The 14,420-nt window shown below is 40.5% G+C and overlaps 1 protein-coding gene across 1 annotated transcript in view; it reads left to right on the top strand.

Annotated features, from left to right (window-relative positions):
- Nucleotides 1-14,420, top strand: part of SLTM (SAFB like transcription modulator) — a 111,106-nt gene that overhangs the window by 48,051 nt on the left and 48,635 nt on the right. Inside the window, exons 10-13 of the mRNA XM_082257053.1 lie at nucleotides 4,954-5,103; nucleotides 5,178-5,287; nucleotides 5,367-5,521; nucleotides 14,129-14,220. Of these exons, the coding sequence (XP_082113179.1) occupies nucleotides 4,954-5,103; nucleotides 5,178-5,287; nucleotides 5,367-5,521; nucleotides 14,129-14,220 (507 nt within the window). The remainder of the gene's footprint in view (nucleotides 1-4,953; nucleotides 5,104-5,177; nucleotides 5,288-5,366; nucleotides 5,522-14,128; nucleotides 14,221-14,420) is intronic.

The following is a 14,420-nucleotide window of genomic DNA, read 5'->3' as shown; positions in this document are numbered from 1 at the left end:
TAAATTGCAAATGATGTGAATAACTTTGGTTTAATTTAAGCATATAATATCTGCTTCGTGCTGAAGGGTTGTGTATGCCTTTTTTTTTTTTCTCCCCATCAATTTTTACCGAATGTGTTGTACAAGTAGTAATCCATACAGTACATTACAATACACAAACCAACAAGGTATTTGATGCAAGTCTTCAGTCAATTTCAAAATGGTGCCCACATGAAGAGAAATGTTACAGATGACAAATTCCATCCACATAAAAAAAAGTAGCCATATGAATACCAAGGTTAAAGAAAAAAAGAAAAACATTCACAAAACTGTATACACAAAGGCCCAATATCCCAAGTAAGGACAAATAGGCAAATTGAAAACTTCCGTAAACACTTACCTGCCGGCTGAAACCGATCCTGAATCTTCTTCTTTATTAGACAACACCTATTGGCATATTTAATTTTCTTAAGAGACAGAGTACTATTTACTTCAGCTATCCATGCTGACAGTGTGGGAGGCAGAGCTTGGATCCAGCTGCAAGCCCCCAGCTTCCAAGCACTAAAAGTTTCATGAAGAAACCTTAAATATTTATCCTTTTCTGTTGGGCTTATTACCCATTCCCCTGATAAAGGTCCATGTAAAGTGGGCATTGCATGCTCTATGCAGAAACCTGAATAATCAGTTCCCAAAATCCCTGAGCAAATGACAAAGCGTGCTGCTTCAATTAGGGCACTTGGGATGCATGGAGCAATTAGTAGGACAAAAATGTTGCCAATTCAATAGGGATTATATATACCCTATGCATAATATTAAGTTGTAAGAGAATCCAATATTTTGGTGGACACCAATTTTACAAGTAAGCTAACCCTTTCCCCCACTCCTCCTCCTCCAATTCCCAAATATCCTGTTCCCAGCGGGTCTTCAGGGAGTAGGCAAGCCGCAAGGCAGAGGTGGGGGGGGTTTAAGCCATTTATCATAAAATGTAGATCTCCATTTACTCGGCTCATTACCATATACGACCTCCAGTGTAGATACTAATGTAAGGATAGGATACCTGCCAGCAAATTGAGTACTCAGGGCATGTCAGTTGGAGATAATGAAAGGTAGATTTATGATTTGAAAATAATAAACAATTTGAGCTTCCTTTTTTATAGATTACACGAGAACAGAGATATGGCTTTAAGTTCCAAACCCTGGTGTCAGGGATTGAGAATAGCTCCAGTAGCAGTTTATAATACTGTAGGAGACGCCTTGTGGAAGGGGGCAGCTAGTTTTGAATATTACTAGGTTCTGCTCACTTTTTCTTGTAAAATTAGACTGTCAGACCGGCAGTGTATGGGAACCATGTATCTTTTAAGTATGTCACAAAACAGATGGGGAAGATCCGGCATTGTGGGGGTCATTAACCAAGCTGAGATATCTCTGCCAGTCAGATCTCTATCTATATGGTATAAATGGGACAGTTGAGCTGCTAGGTAATAAGGGCCTAAATCTGATACCAAAAAATAAGTTAGCAATATGATTGCGCTGCCCAAATACAAAAAAATGACTGTTAACTATTAATGAGTTTACACTCAAAATGCGTTGTGCTAGAAAGTGAATAATAGAATAAACCTAGAGCATCAAACCCTAGAAATATTACACAAGTGACGCGAATACCCTCTAAACGTGAAAGTGTTATAAATAAGAGGGACTACCAATCCCACCATGTGAAATTATGCTTTTTCCAAAAAAAGTCCTTCAATATACTAAAATTCCAAAAAGTATAATGGCATGAAAGTCCTTAAATGAAAAAGGAAGGGAGTAATGAGTCTCAGGTGAGAGGAACCACAATTTACAGTAGTAGCAGAATGTCCAGCAGAGCTTCCCCTGGATGGCACCCGTGATCAAGGAAGGTGTAAAATTAGGCTGTTTACCAGATTCCTATGGTCTTCTAATTTAATAGACCACAAGACACTTGTCAGATAGGGGCCAATCACAGAAAATCCAATAAGGAACTCCTTCAGACCAACAAATCCAGGGAGAGCTTGAGCAGGTACTAGTAAGCCAATCTGCACATATGGAAGGGGAGGGCGTATAGGAGATAATCCAAAAAGGAAAGAAGGTACATAGCGTAATACCGTAATAAAAATGTAGATTTATTTAAAAAATGCACTTACTAGAACGTGCAAACAAAGAAAAGCAGTATGTTCAATACACATGAATCAAGCTGCGGCTTCCCGAGTGTATCAGACAGGAGTCTCTGGCCGGCGTTGTGGGCACCGGTTCTAGACACGACTTAGCCACACCCCCAACACCGGCCGGAGACTCCTTTCTGATACACGCGGGACGCCGCAGCTTGATTCCTGTGTATTGAACATACTGCTTTCTTTGCATTTTTAAAATCTACATTTTTATTACGGTATTACGCTATGTACCTTCTTTCCTTTTCGGATTATCTCCTATGGGCCCTCCCCTGCCATATGTGAGGATTGGTTTGCTAGTATCTGCTCCAGCTCTCCCTGGATTTGTTGGTCCGAAGGAGTTCCCTATGGGATTTTCTATGATTGGCCCCTATCGGACCACAAGACACTTGTCAAACTATTAAATTAGAAAACCATAGGAATCTGGTAAGCAGCCTAATTTTACACCTTCCTTGATCACGGGTGCCATCCAGGGAAGCTCTGCTGGTCATTATGCTACTACTGGGACTTGTGGTTCCTCTCACCTGAGACTCACTACTCCCTTCCTTTTTCATTTAAGGACTTTTATGCTATTATACTTTTTGGAATTTTTGTATATTGATGGACTTTTTTTGGAAAAAGCTTAATTTCACATGCTGGGATTGGTAGTCCCTCTTATTTATAACACTTTCACGTTTTAGAGGGTATTCACGTCACTTGTGTAATACTTCTAGGAAATGATGCTTTTTTGTTCTATTCACTTTTTTTTGCGCAACCCATTTCGGGTATATATTGATTCAGACTTTGTTCTATGAGTATGTGTATTCAGCTTGCTTTTGTTCAACATGTATATATTTCTTTTCACTATTTTTACTTGGCACAGCAATTTTTTTGATGTTTGTTGTATTAATCAATTTAAACCGATAACCTAAATCCTGATCCTAGCTAAAGACAAATGTGTGTGCCACCTTTTTAATTCAGGAGTATGTCCCAAGAAAAGCAGTGTTTTTGAAGAAACGCTAGTTGTAAATATTTCAAACTACTGTTTGGTTCAATTTGGTAGTGTGTACTTGACTGCTTTAACACTGTTTCATGTGCCAGAGGTATTTTCTGAAGTTAACCTTTGGTTTTATTATATTAAAATGTACTAAATAGGTGGTTTTGGCTGCTTTTTTAGGCCCTTTCCTTCTGTAATGCTGTCAGGTTCATTAGCACAAGTCAATTTTTGTATTGTAACTTGTTTTAATATAACTTTTACAGATCGCGAACACCTGCATAACATTTATATATATATATATATATATATATATATATATATATATATATATATATATATATATATATATATATATATATATATATATATATATATATATTAATGTTATGTAGGATATATATATATATATATATATATATATATATATATATATATATATATATATATATATATATATATATATATATATATATCCTACATAATATACATGATAACATGTGCAGGATTTGTGTAAGTTATGTCTTTGCAGGATTGCCAGTTTAACCACTTAACGACCAGCCACGTAGATCTACGTCGGCTGACTTTGAGTGGTTATACCGGGATGATGCCTCTAGCTAGAGGCATCATCCCGGTACCGTTGTTTGAAGCCGGCGGTCGGCTTTCCGTCTGTAACGATCGATGCGGCTCGGGAGCCGCTCGATCGTTACCCGGGGGGCGGGAGGGGACGTCCCCCCCCCCTCCCGCCGCCTTCCGCGGCTTTGCTCGGGGCTCCCGTCCCACCGGGAGCCCCGAGCACCCAGCCGGCACGTCCGCCGGCTGGATGGAGCCCCGATGAATGCCGGAAATGGCATCGATCGGGTCTCCGATGACGTAACCCGGAGGCGGCGTCCATGACGTCACTTCCGGCTTACCGTGCCGCAAAAGGCGGCAGATTTAAAAAACGGCTGTATGCAAAAATGCCGTTTTTGGCGTTTTGCATACAGGGAAGTGTAGTGGAGGGGTCTAGGGTCTTTTAGACCCTCGATCCCTCCATAAAGTGTACCTGTCACACATATTGCTGTCACAAGGGATGTTTACATTGCTTGTGACAGCAATAAAAGTGATCAGATTTTTTTTTTTTTTTTTAAAAACCTGTAATAAAGTTTAAAAAAAAAGAAAAAATAAATAGGAAAAAAAAAAAAAATTTAGCCGCCCCCGTCACCGTTAGCTCGCGCACAAAAAAAAACGTATACGCAAGTCGAGCCGCAAATGAAATCGCTGTTCAAACCACACATGTGAGGTATCGCCGCGATCGCCAGAGCGTGGGCAATAATTAAAAAAAAAGAGCTACACTCTAACTCAAAACTGGTAACCGTTAAATTTAAAGCGTCGCAGATTGAGATCTCTATTGACCGTAGTTTGTCGCCATCCCACGGGGGGGCGCAATTTTAAACCGTAACATGTTTGGTATCTATTTACTCGGCGTGACATGTTCTTTCACAATATACAAAAAAAATGGGCTAACTTTACTGTTTAGTATTTTTTTAAATTAGTGAAATGTGATTTTTCAAATTTTTTCCAAAAAAATGGCGTTTTAAAGACCGCTGCGCAAATACCGCGTGACAAAAAATTTTGCAATGACCGACATTTTATTCTCCAGAGTCTTTGCTAAAAAAATATATATAATGTATGGGGGTTCTAAGTAGTTTTCTAGGAAAAAATACTGGTTTTAACTTGTGAACAAAAAGTGTCCGAAATAGGGCTGGGGGTAAAGTGGTTAAAATCTCCAGGCTGTTTGTGTCATGTTTTATTATGAATCATTTTTTTTTCTAGGTTCTTAGTGCAAAAGTAGTAACTAATGCAAAGAGTCCAGGGGCAAAATGCTATGGAATTGTCACAATGTCATCCAGTGGCGACGTGTCCAGGTGCATATCTCACCTCCATCGTACAGAATTGCATGGACAACAGATATCTGTAGAAAAGGTAAGTAGAATTTCTCTTCCTCGATCTTGTTGGGATTTGTTGGTTAGGGTGTTAATTATCCTTGTCCATTTTAGTGGAAGAGTGATACTTCCAAGCGAGACCAAAAGAAAGAAGGGGATGACAAAAGTAGTTCTGGCAAAACATCTGGTGAGAGGAAGTCCTCAGGAGGTGATAAAGGCAGCAAGTAAGAGTCTTTACATGTGTTTGTTAAAAATGCATGATACCGTCCTAGCAGTGCGTCATGTGTTTTTTGTTTTATAAAGGCCTTCAAGTTCAGTAAAAAAAGATGACAAGAAATCTGACAAGCCCGAGAAGAAAGACAACAAAGACGCCAAGAAAGATGGCAAAGAAAAGAGTGATGATGGAGCTGGAGGCTCTCAAGACCCAACAAAGAAAAACGAAGAAAGGAAGCGGCCAGGTAAAGGGAGTTTATTTTGCTTTGTTTTTTTGGCTCTCAGAGCAGCACCTATTAAAGAAAAACTCTTCACTTAGGAAACTTTTAAGAGTTAGTAATTTTGATAAGTGCTACAGTGAATACCTTGTAAATTTGCGGATTTTTGGAGATAACATGGCATGCAGCCAGTGACGTCACCAGCGCATGCACTCTGAAGGTCATGCCAGACCTTCAGAGCCCCATGTCGCAGCCGGAGGCTCCTGTGCCCATGCAGGAGATTGACGTCATCGCTGCCCCGACCACTCGTACAGCTAGAGCCCTAAACCCAGAAGAGAGACCAAGGGAAGATGGAAGCCCTGTCAGCGGTGACCACGCACCCCTGGATGGCTTTGTTCTTGAGTAAGTGTATTGTATGTTGTGCTAGTATGTAATGCATACTAGCACATTATGCCAATGTCTCGCAGGGGATTTTTATTTATTTATTTTCATAATGCTGCGGTTAACTATCACTTTAATGTATACACCCTACTATGAGATGATACTTTCTTTGAGGCAAGCATGAGTTCTGTTGCTGATGGGATTCTGCGATCCACCCCTTTAAACATTTTTCTCTCTCTTACTGCCCGGTAAAAATGATTAGAGATTGTGGGTCAATGCAGTCTGTGAAAGTGGACATCTATTGCCTACCTGTGTTCTGCAGATCCTTTAGTTATAGATTGAAAGACTTTCTTGAGCTATAAGTGGCCTTTTTTTGTTAATTTTCATTGCTGCTGAAAGCAGGCTCATGGATTTTTTTGGACTGTAGGCTGACTGCAGTATCTGTAGCAGATTATATTGTTTAACCACTTAAGGACCGGAAGGTTTTACCTCAATGACCAGGTAATTTTGTGATTTGGCACTGTTACTTTAACCGACGATTGCGCGGTCGTGCGACGCTGTACCCAAATAAAATTGTGGGGTTTTTTTTGACCACAAATGGAGCTTTCTTTTGGTAAAATTTGATCACCTCTGTGTTTTTTTTGCACTATAAACTAAAAATTCTGAAAAAAATGTTTACTTTCTGCTGTAAAACATTCCCAATAAAAAAAAAAATAAATTTTTTCATCAATTTAGGCCAGTATGTATTCTGCCACAATTTTTGGTAAAAAAAAATCCCAATGTGTTTATTGGATTGCCTAAAAGTTATGTCTACAAACTAGGGGGTAGACTTGTACTTTTTGTTTTCTAGTAATGGCGGCGATCAGCTTTTTTTTTTTTTTTTGCAGGAGTGCGTTAGTGCTGCGGACAGATTAGACACCTAATACATGCTTTTGAGGGGACTAGTGACACGAATACAGTAATCAGTGCTAAAAATATTCACTGTTGCTGTACGAATGACACTGGCAGGGAAGGGGTGAACACCAGGGGCAATGAAATGGTTGTGTCCCCCTAGGGGATGCTTTTTAACTGTGTGGGGGATGGACTCTATGAACACAGACCTGTGTTCCCAAATAAAAAGAACCCAAGATCCCTGTGTTCACCTCTGATAAACCAGCAGTCTGCCTTGTTTACATCGGCAGACCGCCGTTCTGTCTCCCATGGGGAGCATTCATGGGTGGTCAGGGGGATATCGCGTCCACTGGACCCGCTGATTGGCTTTCCCTCTAGCCAATCGGCGTCTGTGCACGCCCCGACTATTACACGAAGCAACATACAGGTACGCTATTTCGCAAAATAGAGCCGAGCTGCTGCAGTAAGACTATGGCAGCTGGTTGGCAAGTAGTTAAGAAAAATTTAGAAGCTCCAAGTTCCAAATAGTTTAGCAAGATCTGGGTGACGACCTTTAATTTTGCTTCAGGTGCTGGATCCTGCATAGGCACTCACCACAACGAAAAAATCTCACACCACTGATCTAAAATAAACGTAGCAGCAGCTGCTATAATCGCTTAGGATATCAGTTGTAAACGATAGGGCAACTACGCTTAACTAATTAAAACTTTTTAATATGTGTTTATCAAATATATCATGAGGTGCAAGAAATGTATAAATAGAAAAACTGTCTTGTAAACATATACATGAAAAATTCATCATTGCTAGTGAATTATCGCATATAAAGTGTAAATATTCAAAGTAAAAAAAAAATTAATCTAAAAAATATCAAACTTGTGTAAGGTGCAAGTGCTCAAAAAAAATAAATTATGCAATAGTCCAAAACCATTAAAGAAGTTTGTGAAAGTATAACTTTAAAAATCCTCTTTCATATAGTCCTTAATTATCCAAGAAAAAAGTGTGAATGTGCTCAACATCTGTAGTGCAAAAACAAGCTTGTGTAAAAGAATAGGGAGATTGAGCACCCAGTGTCCTCCACCCTCATAGGAAACTGGAATACTTTTTGAAAACTTGACCTCCTACACAATGCAATTGTAATCTAAAGAAATTGTTCCTAATCTGAGTTCACGTGAACTTAAAAGGATCTCCACTTGCCATCAAATAAGATCAGTCACCCCGATGCTCCTCAGCACTTACCATAAAAGGAGGGGAATGTGCCATATATCATGAAACTATAGATTTATTGGGAAAACAGTAAAAATACACTTAAAATATTTTGTGTCCTACCTGACACTGGATTCAAACACTTTCTTGTTTGTGGCTGGTGCCTGCTATTGCTAAAATCTCAGGCTTTAAACGGAGCAAGCTTGTGCAGGATTGTTATTTGTGTATCTGGAGTGCTGTATGTATTTTTACATTTAAAAACTATATGGAAAACAGCAATGTGTTTGTATTTCACCTATGCAGTACAAACTTATTAATAGGGGGCCCAAATTCAACTGCCTAGGACTTGGTCTCAGGTGAGTGTTACGTCCTGCTGCAGGTCACACACTGTACAGCTGCTTCCATCTAGTTTCATTTATAAGAAGGCCCACGGATCGATCAAGCTCATTGACGATGCTTTTCTTGCATCTGAGCAGTTCCTTATTTTACCAGTTTCAGCGTCTGATTTTTTTTTGGCTTTATCGCATGCATACAGCAACCAGCCTACTTGATTAAGGCAGACTCTTCTGCAACAATGTCACAATTTCTTGGGCAACTTGCGGCTTTAATACAGCCATCACTGTCCATGACGCAATAACTCGAGGCTCCTTCTAGGTCCACTGTCTCTACTCGAGTCAGATCCAGATATGCTTTCCTCAGAAGAGGCATACATAGAATGGAATAAAAAGGACCCAGAAAGTGGTGATGGAAGGCCGCTGAAGTTTCTTGCTCCAGGCTCCTATACGGGTTATTATGGCTTCACAAAATGTTATTGCCAATGTAGATATGCTCTATTCTACTTTGCATAAAAGCCTTGATGTTGCACTTCATTCTCCTCCAGCTCGCACTGCCCTTTTAGGTACAAAGACAGACCTGCTCACAGGTTATCTAGATTACCTCCTTAATGAAGACAGTTCTTCACTTTGTTCTACTCCAAAGCACCCACAGGAAAATGCTCTCCACTGCCTGGATGTGGTCAGAGCTGTAGAAGCTGTAGCTTACGTTAGACTCCTGTCGGGAAGATCGACTCCTGCTCAGGATGTAAAGAGGCACGCTGCTTCAAAATCCACCATAGTTGGATTTATTTGGCAACTCCTCTGAAGAGCTTACACTCAAGACTAATCTATTCTTGCACTATATCATGCTTACACAAATGTATACAAAGTAAAGATTGTCCGTATACAAATGAGAAAGGTCATTCAGTAATCAAACAGTACAATGTACAAACATTCTATCCTTGGACATGGATAAAGCAGTGGATTATCGATTACATCAAATGAGTATAAAGCACTGTATACCAAACAAAACCAATGGGCGGTATAGACAAAGGGAGTTTGATAACAGAAGTAAAATGGAGACATTATACATAGAATTCGGGAAAATAGTCTAAAATGTTATAAAAGTCTGCACAGTATTAAATAGGACACCATGATGCAAATGGTGTGTCCACGGCTTCCAAAGTTATCAAACCAAATTTTTTTTTTCATCTTTTGAAGGGGAATTATTCTTTAGCCTATTATGTATTAACTCAATAACCTCTGATAGGTTAGGTACACAAGTCCTTTTTTTTTTTTTTTTTTCTTTTCCTTCCAGTGCCTAGTAAAATTCGCACAGCCAGTATGTTTTACAATAACTTGGTAGCAGCCAGGGAAGGTGTCAATATTGAGATTCTACGGTGAGGGGCAAGAAAAGTATTAGATCCCCTGCTGCTTTTGTACATTTGCCCACTGACAAAGAAATGATCAGTCTATAATTTTAATAGGTTTATTTTAACAGTGAGACAGAATAACAACAAATATCCAGAAAAATGCATATTAAAAAAAGTTTTATTATAGGATTTGCATTTTAATGATTGAACTAAGTATTTGATCCCCTATCATTAAGCAAGATTTCTGGCTCCCAGGTGTCTTCTATACAGGTAATAAGCTGAGATGAGGAGCAGTGGCTTACCTCTAGAGCATTTGGCACCCGGGGCGGATCCTCTATTTATTGCACAAATCTCACAGCCCCCCCATCATAGTGCCCCTTGCAGTCTAGCCCGTCTCTCTAATCAGTGCTCCCTTTTTACACTCTGCCTCCCCTGCACAGTCCTACCATCAGCATAAACAGATAGCTAATATTAGTAATGTGTTTAAGTTTGAGTAGGAGATTGGAGACATGCTACAGGAGATGGTCATAGACTGCAAACATGATAGAGCACTAGGGGGGCTGGAGAGCACGGGAAGTAGAGGGCACTGGAGGAGCTGAAGGGCGGGACTGGGGGGGGGGGTGGTGTCTGAAAAGCATTGTAAGGGGTTGGAGAGCATTGGGGGTCAGGGAAAACTAGGGGGACAGTGAGCACGGAGTGGAGGGGGGCTGGAGAGCGATTGGGCTGAAGAGCACCGGGGGGGCTGGACAGCACTGGGGGTCAGCGAAAGAAAAAAAGTTGGATAGGAGGGGCGGCTGCATATAGAGGAATTGATCTTTCCATTTTCCTCTTGCAACTGCTGAATGCCTGCAGGAGAGAGGAGGAGAATCGGGCATTCAGCAGCTACAGGAGGAATATGGAAAGATCAATTCCTCTGTATGCAGCTGCCTCACCGCTCCTCCTATCCAGTCACACAGGGAGAGGCTGCTCCATACTCGGCACTCACCTTCTTCCTGCCCCCGTGAGCAGCATGGGTAAGCAGCACAGACCGAGGGAGCAGCTGCCTTCACATGAGATGAGCGGCGCCAGTACCAGCCTGACAACCCCCCAGTGCATGGCGCCCCCTCCCTCGTTGGTACGCCACTGATCAGGAGCACTCTCTCCGATCAGATTCCAATCTCGCCACTATGGCCAAGACCAAGGAGCTGTCCAAGGTTGTCAAACAAGATTGTAGACCTACACAAGGTAGGAATGACCATAGGCAAACAGCTTGGCGTGAGGATGACAACAGTTGGTGCACTTATTTGCAAATGGAAGAAACACATAATTAAGTCAATCTCCCTCAGTCTGGGGCTCATTGCAAGATCTCACCTTGTGGAGTTTTAATCATGAAAATGGTGAGTAATCAGCCCAGAACTACACGGGAGACTCGTCTGTGAACTTAAGGCAGCTGGGACCATAGTTGCCAAGAAAATATCTGTGCCGTGTCTGAAATCCTGCAGCGCCTACAAGGTCCCCCTGCTCAAAACTGCACATGTACAAGGCCGTATGAAGTCCGCTAATAAACATCTGATTGAGAGGAAAACTGGGGGAAAGTGTTATTTGGCATCAACTCCACTAGGTGTGTTTGGAGGAGGAATGCTGCCTATGACCCCCTTAAGAACACCATCCCCACCATTAAATATGGAGGTGGAAACCAGCTTTGGGGGTGTTTTTCTGCAAAGGGAACAGGGCAACTTAACCGCATCAAAGGGACGATGGGCAGGGCCATGCACATTGAAATCTTGGAAAAGAACCTCCTTCCCTCAGTCAAGGCATTTAAAAATGGGTCATGGATGGGTATTCCGGCATGACAATGACCAAAAACACACAACCAAGGCAACAAAGGTCTTGCCAGTCTCTAGACCTTAATCCCATAGAAAATGTGGTGGGAGCTGAAGGTTAAAGTTACGTCAGCCTCGAAACCTTAAAGACTTGGAGAGGATCTGCAATGAGTGGGACAAAATCCCTCCTGAGATGTGTGCAAACCTGGTGGCCAACTACAAGAAACGTCTGACCTGTGATTGCTAACTAGGTCATGTTTTGCAAAGAGGTCAAATACTTATTTCACTCATTAAAATGCAAATCCATTTATAACTTTTTTGAGTTTTTCTGGATATTTTTGTTCTGGATCTTGCTGTGAAAATAAACCTATTTAAAATTTATAGACTGATGATTTTTGTCAGTGGGCAAAAGTACAAAATCAGCAGGGAATCCTTCTTTTTTTTTTTTTTTTTCCCTCACGGTTAAGGTGTGGGTGTGGTGTTTTTTAGATCTCGCTTCAGGGTTAAAAAAAAAAATCAGACTTTTTTTTTTTTTTGTAGATTATAAATCATACCTTGCTGATCGAACGAAAAATCAGATCCTTGCGTTTTTTAAATCTTGCCTTCCGCTGTCCTCTATGGGGTTTTCTTACAAGGCTGGGTTTTTTTTTTTGGTCAGCAAAGCCAGGCAGTAGAGGTTTACTCCTAGGTAAAATTCGCACAACCTTTTTAAGATCCTTTAAGTTTGTAGCCTAACAGATGTCCTGGAATAGTTTTTCTTTGTTCAAAGATTGCCAGAGAATAACAGCTTTGGCAGATAATGGCCTGCAAATTCTCATGTAGAGACGTATAAGTATATGTCAGATGGCAAGCCTAACCGTAATCTGCAAGTCTTGGGCACTAAAATTTCTTGGAAAATGAGTTCAATCAAGGCAGAAGAAATATTGAGCCTACATCCGTTAAAAACTGGAAGATGACCAGCATTGTCATCACTCTGAACATGTGGAAACTGCTGAATACATGCTATGCAAAGGTCGAAGGAGGCAGACACTCCAAAACCATTTTTTTTTCTCGTTATATTTGCTAAAAAAACTTATGATTAAAGAAGTTAACTTTGTAAAAAAAAAAAAAAAATTTTTTTTTTGCAGGTATAAAATGTGTATTTTTATTTTTAGTCTGAGCTTGCAAAGCATTGCTTCTGTGATCGTCAAAGTAGGTCCATGCAGGGCTCCTGCATACTGCCAGTGTAAGCTGTCGGCTCATACCTCGTACAGGCAATTGCACATTGATGGGAAGAAACCATGAACTACCTAGAGCACTCCACAGCGCCCTGGTAGTTCATTGAGAACTAAAAGCACACAGCCGCAAAGGCTGTTGTTAACTTGTAGTTCTCCCATTCGCAGAACTCTGTGAATGTATAACGCAAATGGGTGTTTTTTTTTTTCTTTTAAATTGAGACCGAGTTGGGTAGGAGGTCCCCACTCCAGCAGCTGGAGATACGTTGCATGTTCCACCCCTAAAAACGTGTGGAGCATGTAACGTGTTTCCAAAGGTGAACTTATCCTTTAACTACTTGACTATCAGCCTGTAAAACCCCTTCATTATCAGGCCATTTTTCAGTTTCCACACTGATAGTTTTGACAGTTATGTCATGCAACACTGTAACCAAATTAATAATTTTATATCCTTTTTGCTACTGATTCCTTTTTCTTTTGGTCTTAAAAGCCGGGTTTTTTTTTTTTTTTTCACAATATGGTAAAAATAACCATATTGACCCTAATTTTCTGGTAAAATCAAAATGCTACAATAGTAGGAAACCACTGTTAGAACCTACCACAATACAAATTTTTTTGGAATGCCTCTGCCCCAAAGCATGGTTTTTGTGCATTAAAAACCTTTCTATAGTGCTATATGTATATAATCAAATATATCCCAATCCTACCCGACTTGTGTTCTCACATCGATATTGCAGGTTTGGCGTGTTGTGACTGAACAGTGGAAAAATATATTTTCACATTCGTGATGATTTTAATGTGTTCCCCACTAGGGTTTGTGGAAGACCAAATTGTCTGGCTTTAAGCATCCTTTCAAACTATAAGTTAACCTATGGAAAAATGTTACATGTTCTACCAGTTTTTAGGGTGTGATATGTAACCCGCTCCAAGCACTGCAGCCGTTGCCTGATTACCCCTTACCTGTGACAGCAGCATAGGGACAAGTTCCTCGTACTAGCGTTCACTTTTTAAAATCTGCTCCGCCCACACGGCTGCGTCATTCAATCACACAGCTTTGCAGTTTTCTGCTTGTAGCTCCCAATCAACTACCACGGCACTATGGAGCGCCATGGCAGTTCATTGATTCTTACTGTTAGATTATATATGCTTGCCCGTACAGAATGTATGGGCACACAGAGAACACGGACAGATGTAAAGGAGACCTGCAAGGCACCAGCGATCTACTGATTGCTGATTCAATGAATTACAGGCTCCTAAATTAATGCACATTTTTTTGTAGGAAAAAAAAGTGCATTTTTTTCTAAAAGTGAACCTCCTTGAAATCCTTTAAAGTCTGGTAATGACAAGCTGTGGATAGATTTAATAAATGATTCACTGCGGTGGTGTTTAGACACCGTATAATGCTTACTTATTGCTTTTTGTCAGACAGTTGAAATGTGTGTTATCTTTTTGAAAGGTAAAAGTCCTGGACAGATGGTAGTAATAGATCAGACTAAAGGAGATCAACTATACATGAGGCCACAGATGAGAAGAGGCCGTTTTGATAAGGTAAGTCATCACATTTGTCTACCTTTTGACTTGCTTTGCTGTGTCGGAACATCCCCAGTCTTCAAATATTTGTATGTTTCACACTCCACCCGAATACACGGACCCACAGCTCCATGCTAGTCAGGATGTCTTGATTTATCTGAGATTCAGCTTCACTGCACACCTGAACACTTCTGTTCTTTTGGGAGCCATTAACACAT

Source organism: Pelophylax lessonae (assembly GCF_965119305.1).
Source record: "Pelophylax lessonae genome assembly, chromosome: 4".
Classification (NCBI taxonomy): domain Eukaryota; kingdom Metazoa; phylum Chordata; class Amphibia; order Anura; family Ranidae; genus Pelophylax; species Pelophylax lessonae.
The sequence above is the reverse complement of the archived record's forward strand: the minus strand, read 5'-3'. Positions and strand labels throughout refer to the sequence as shown.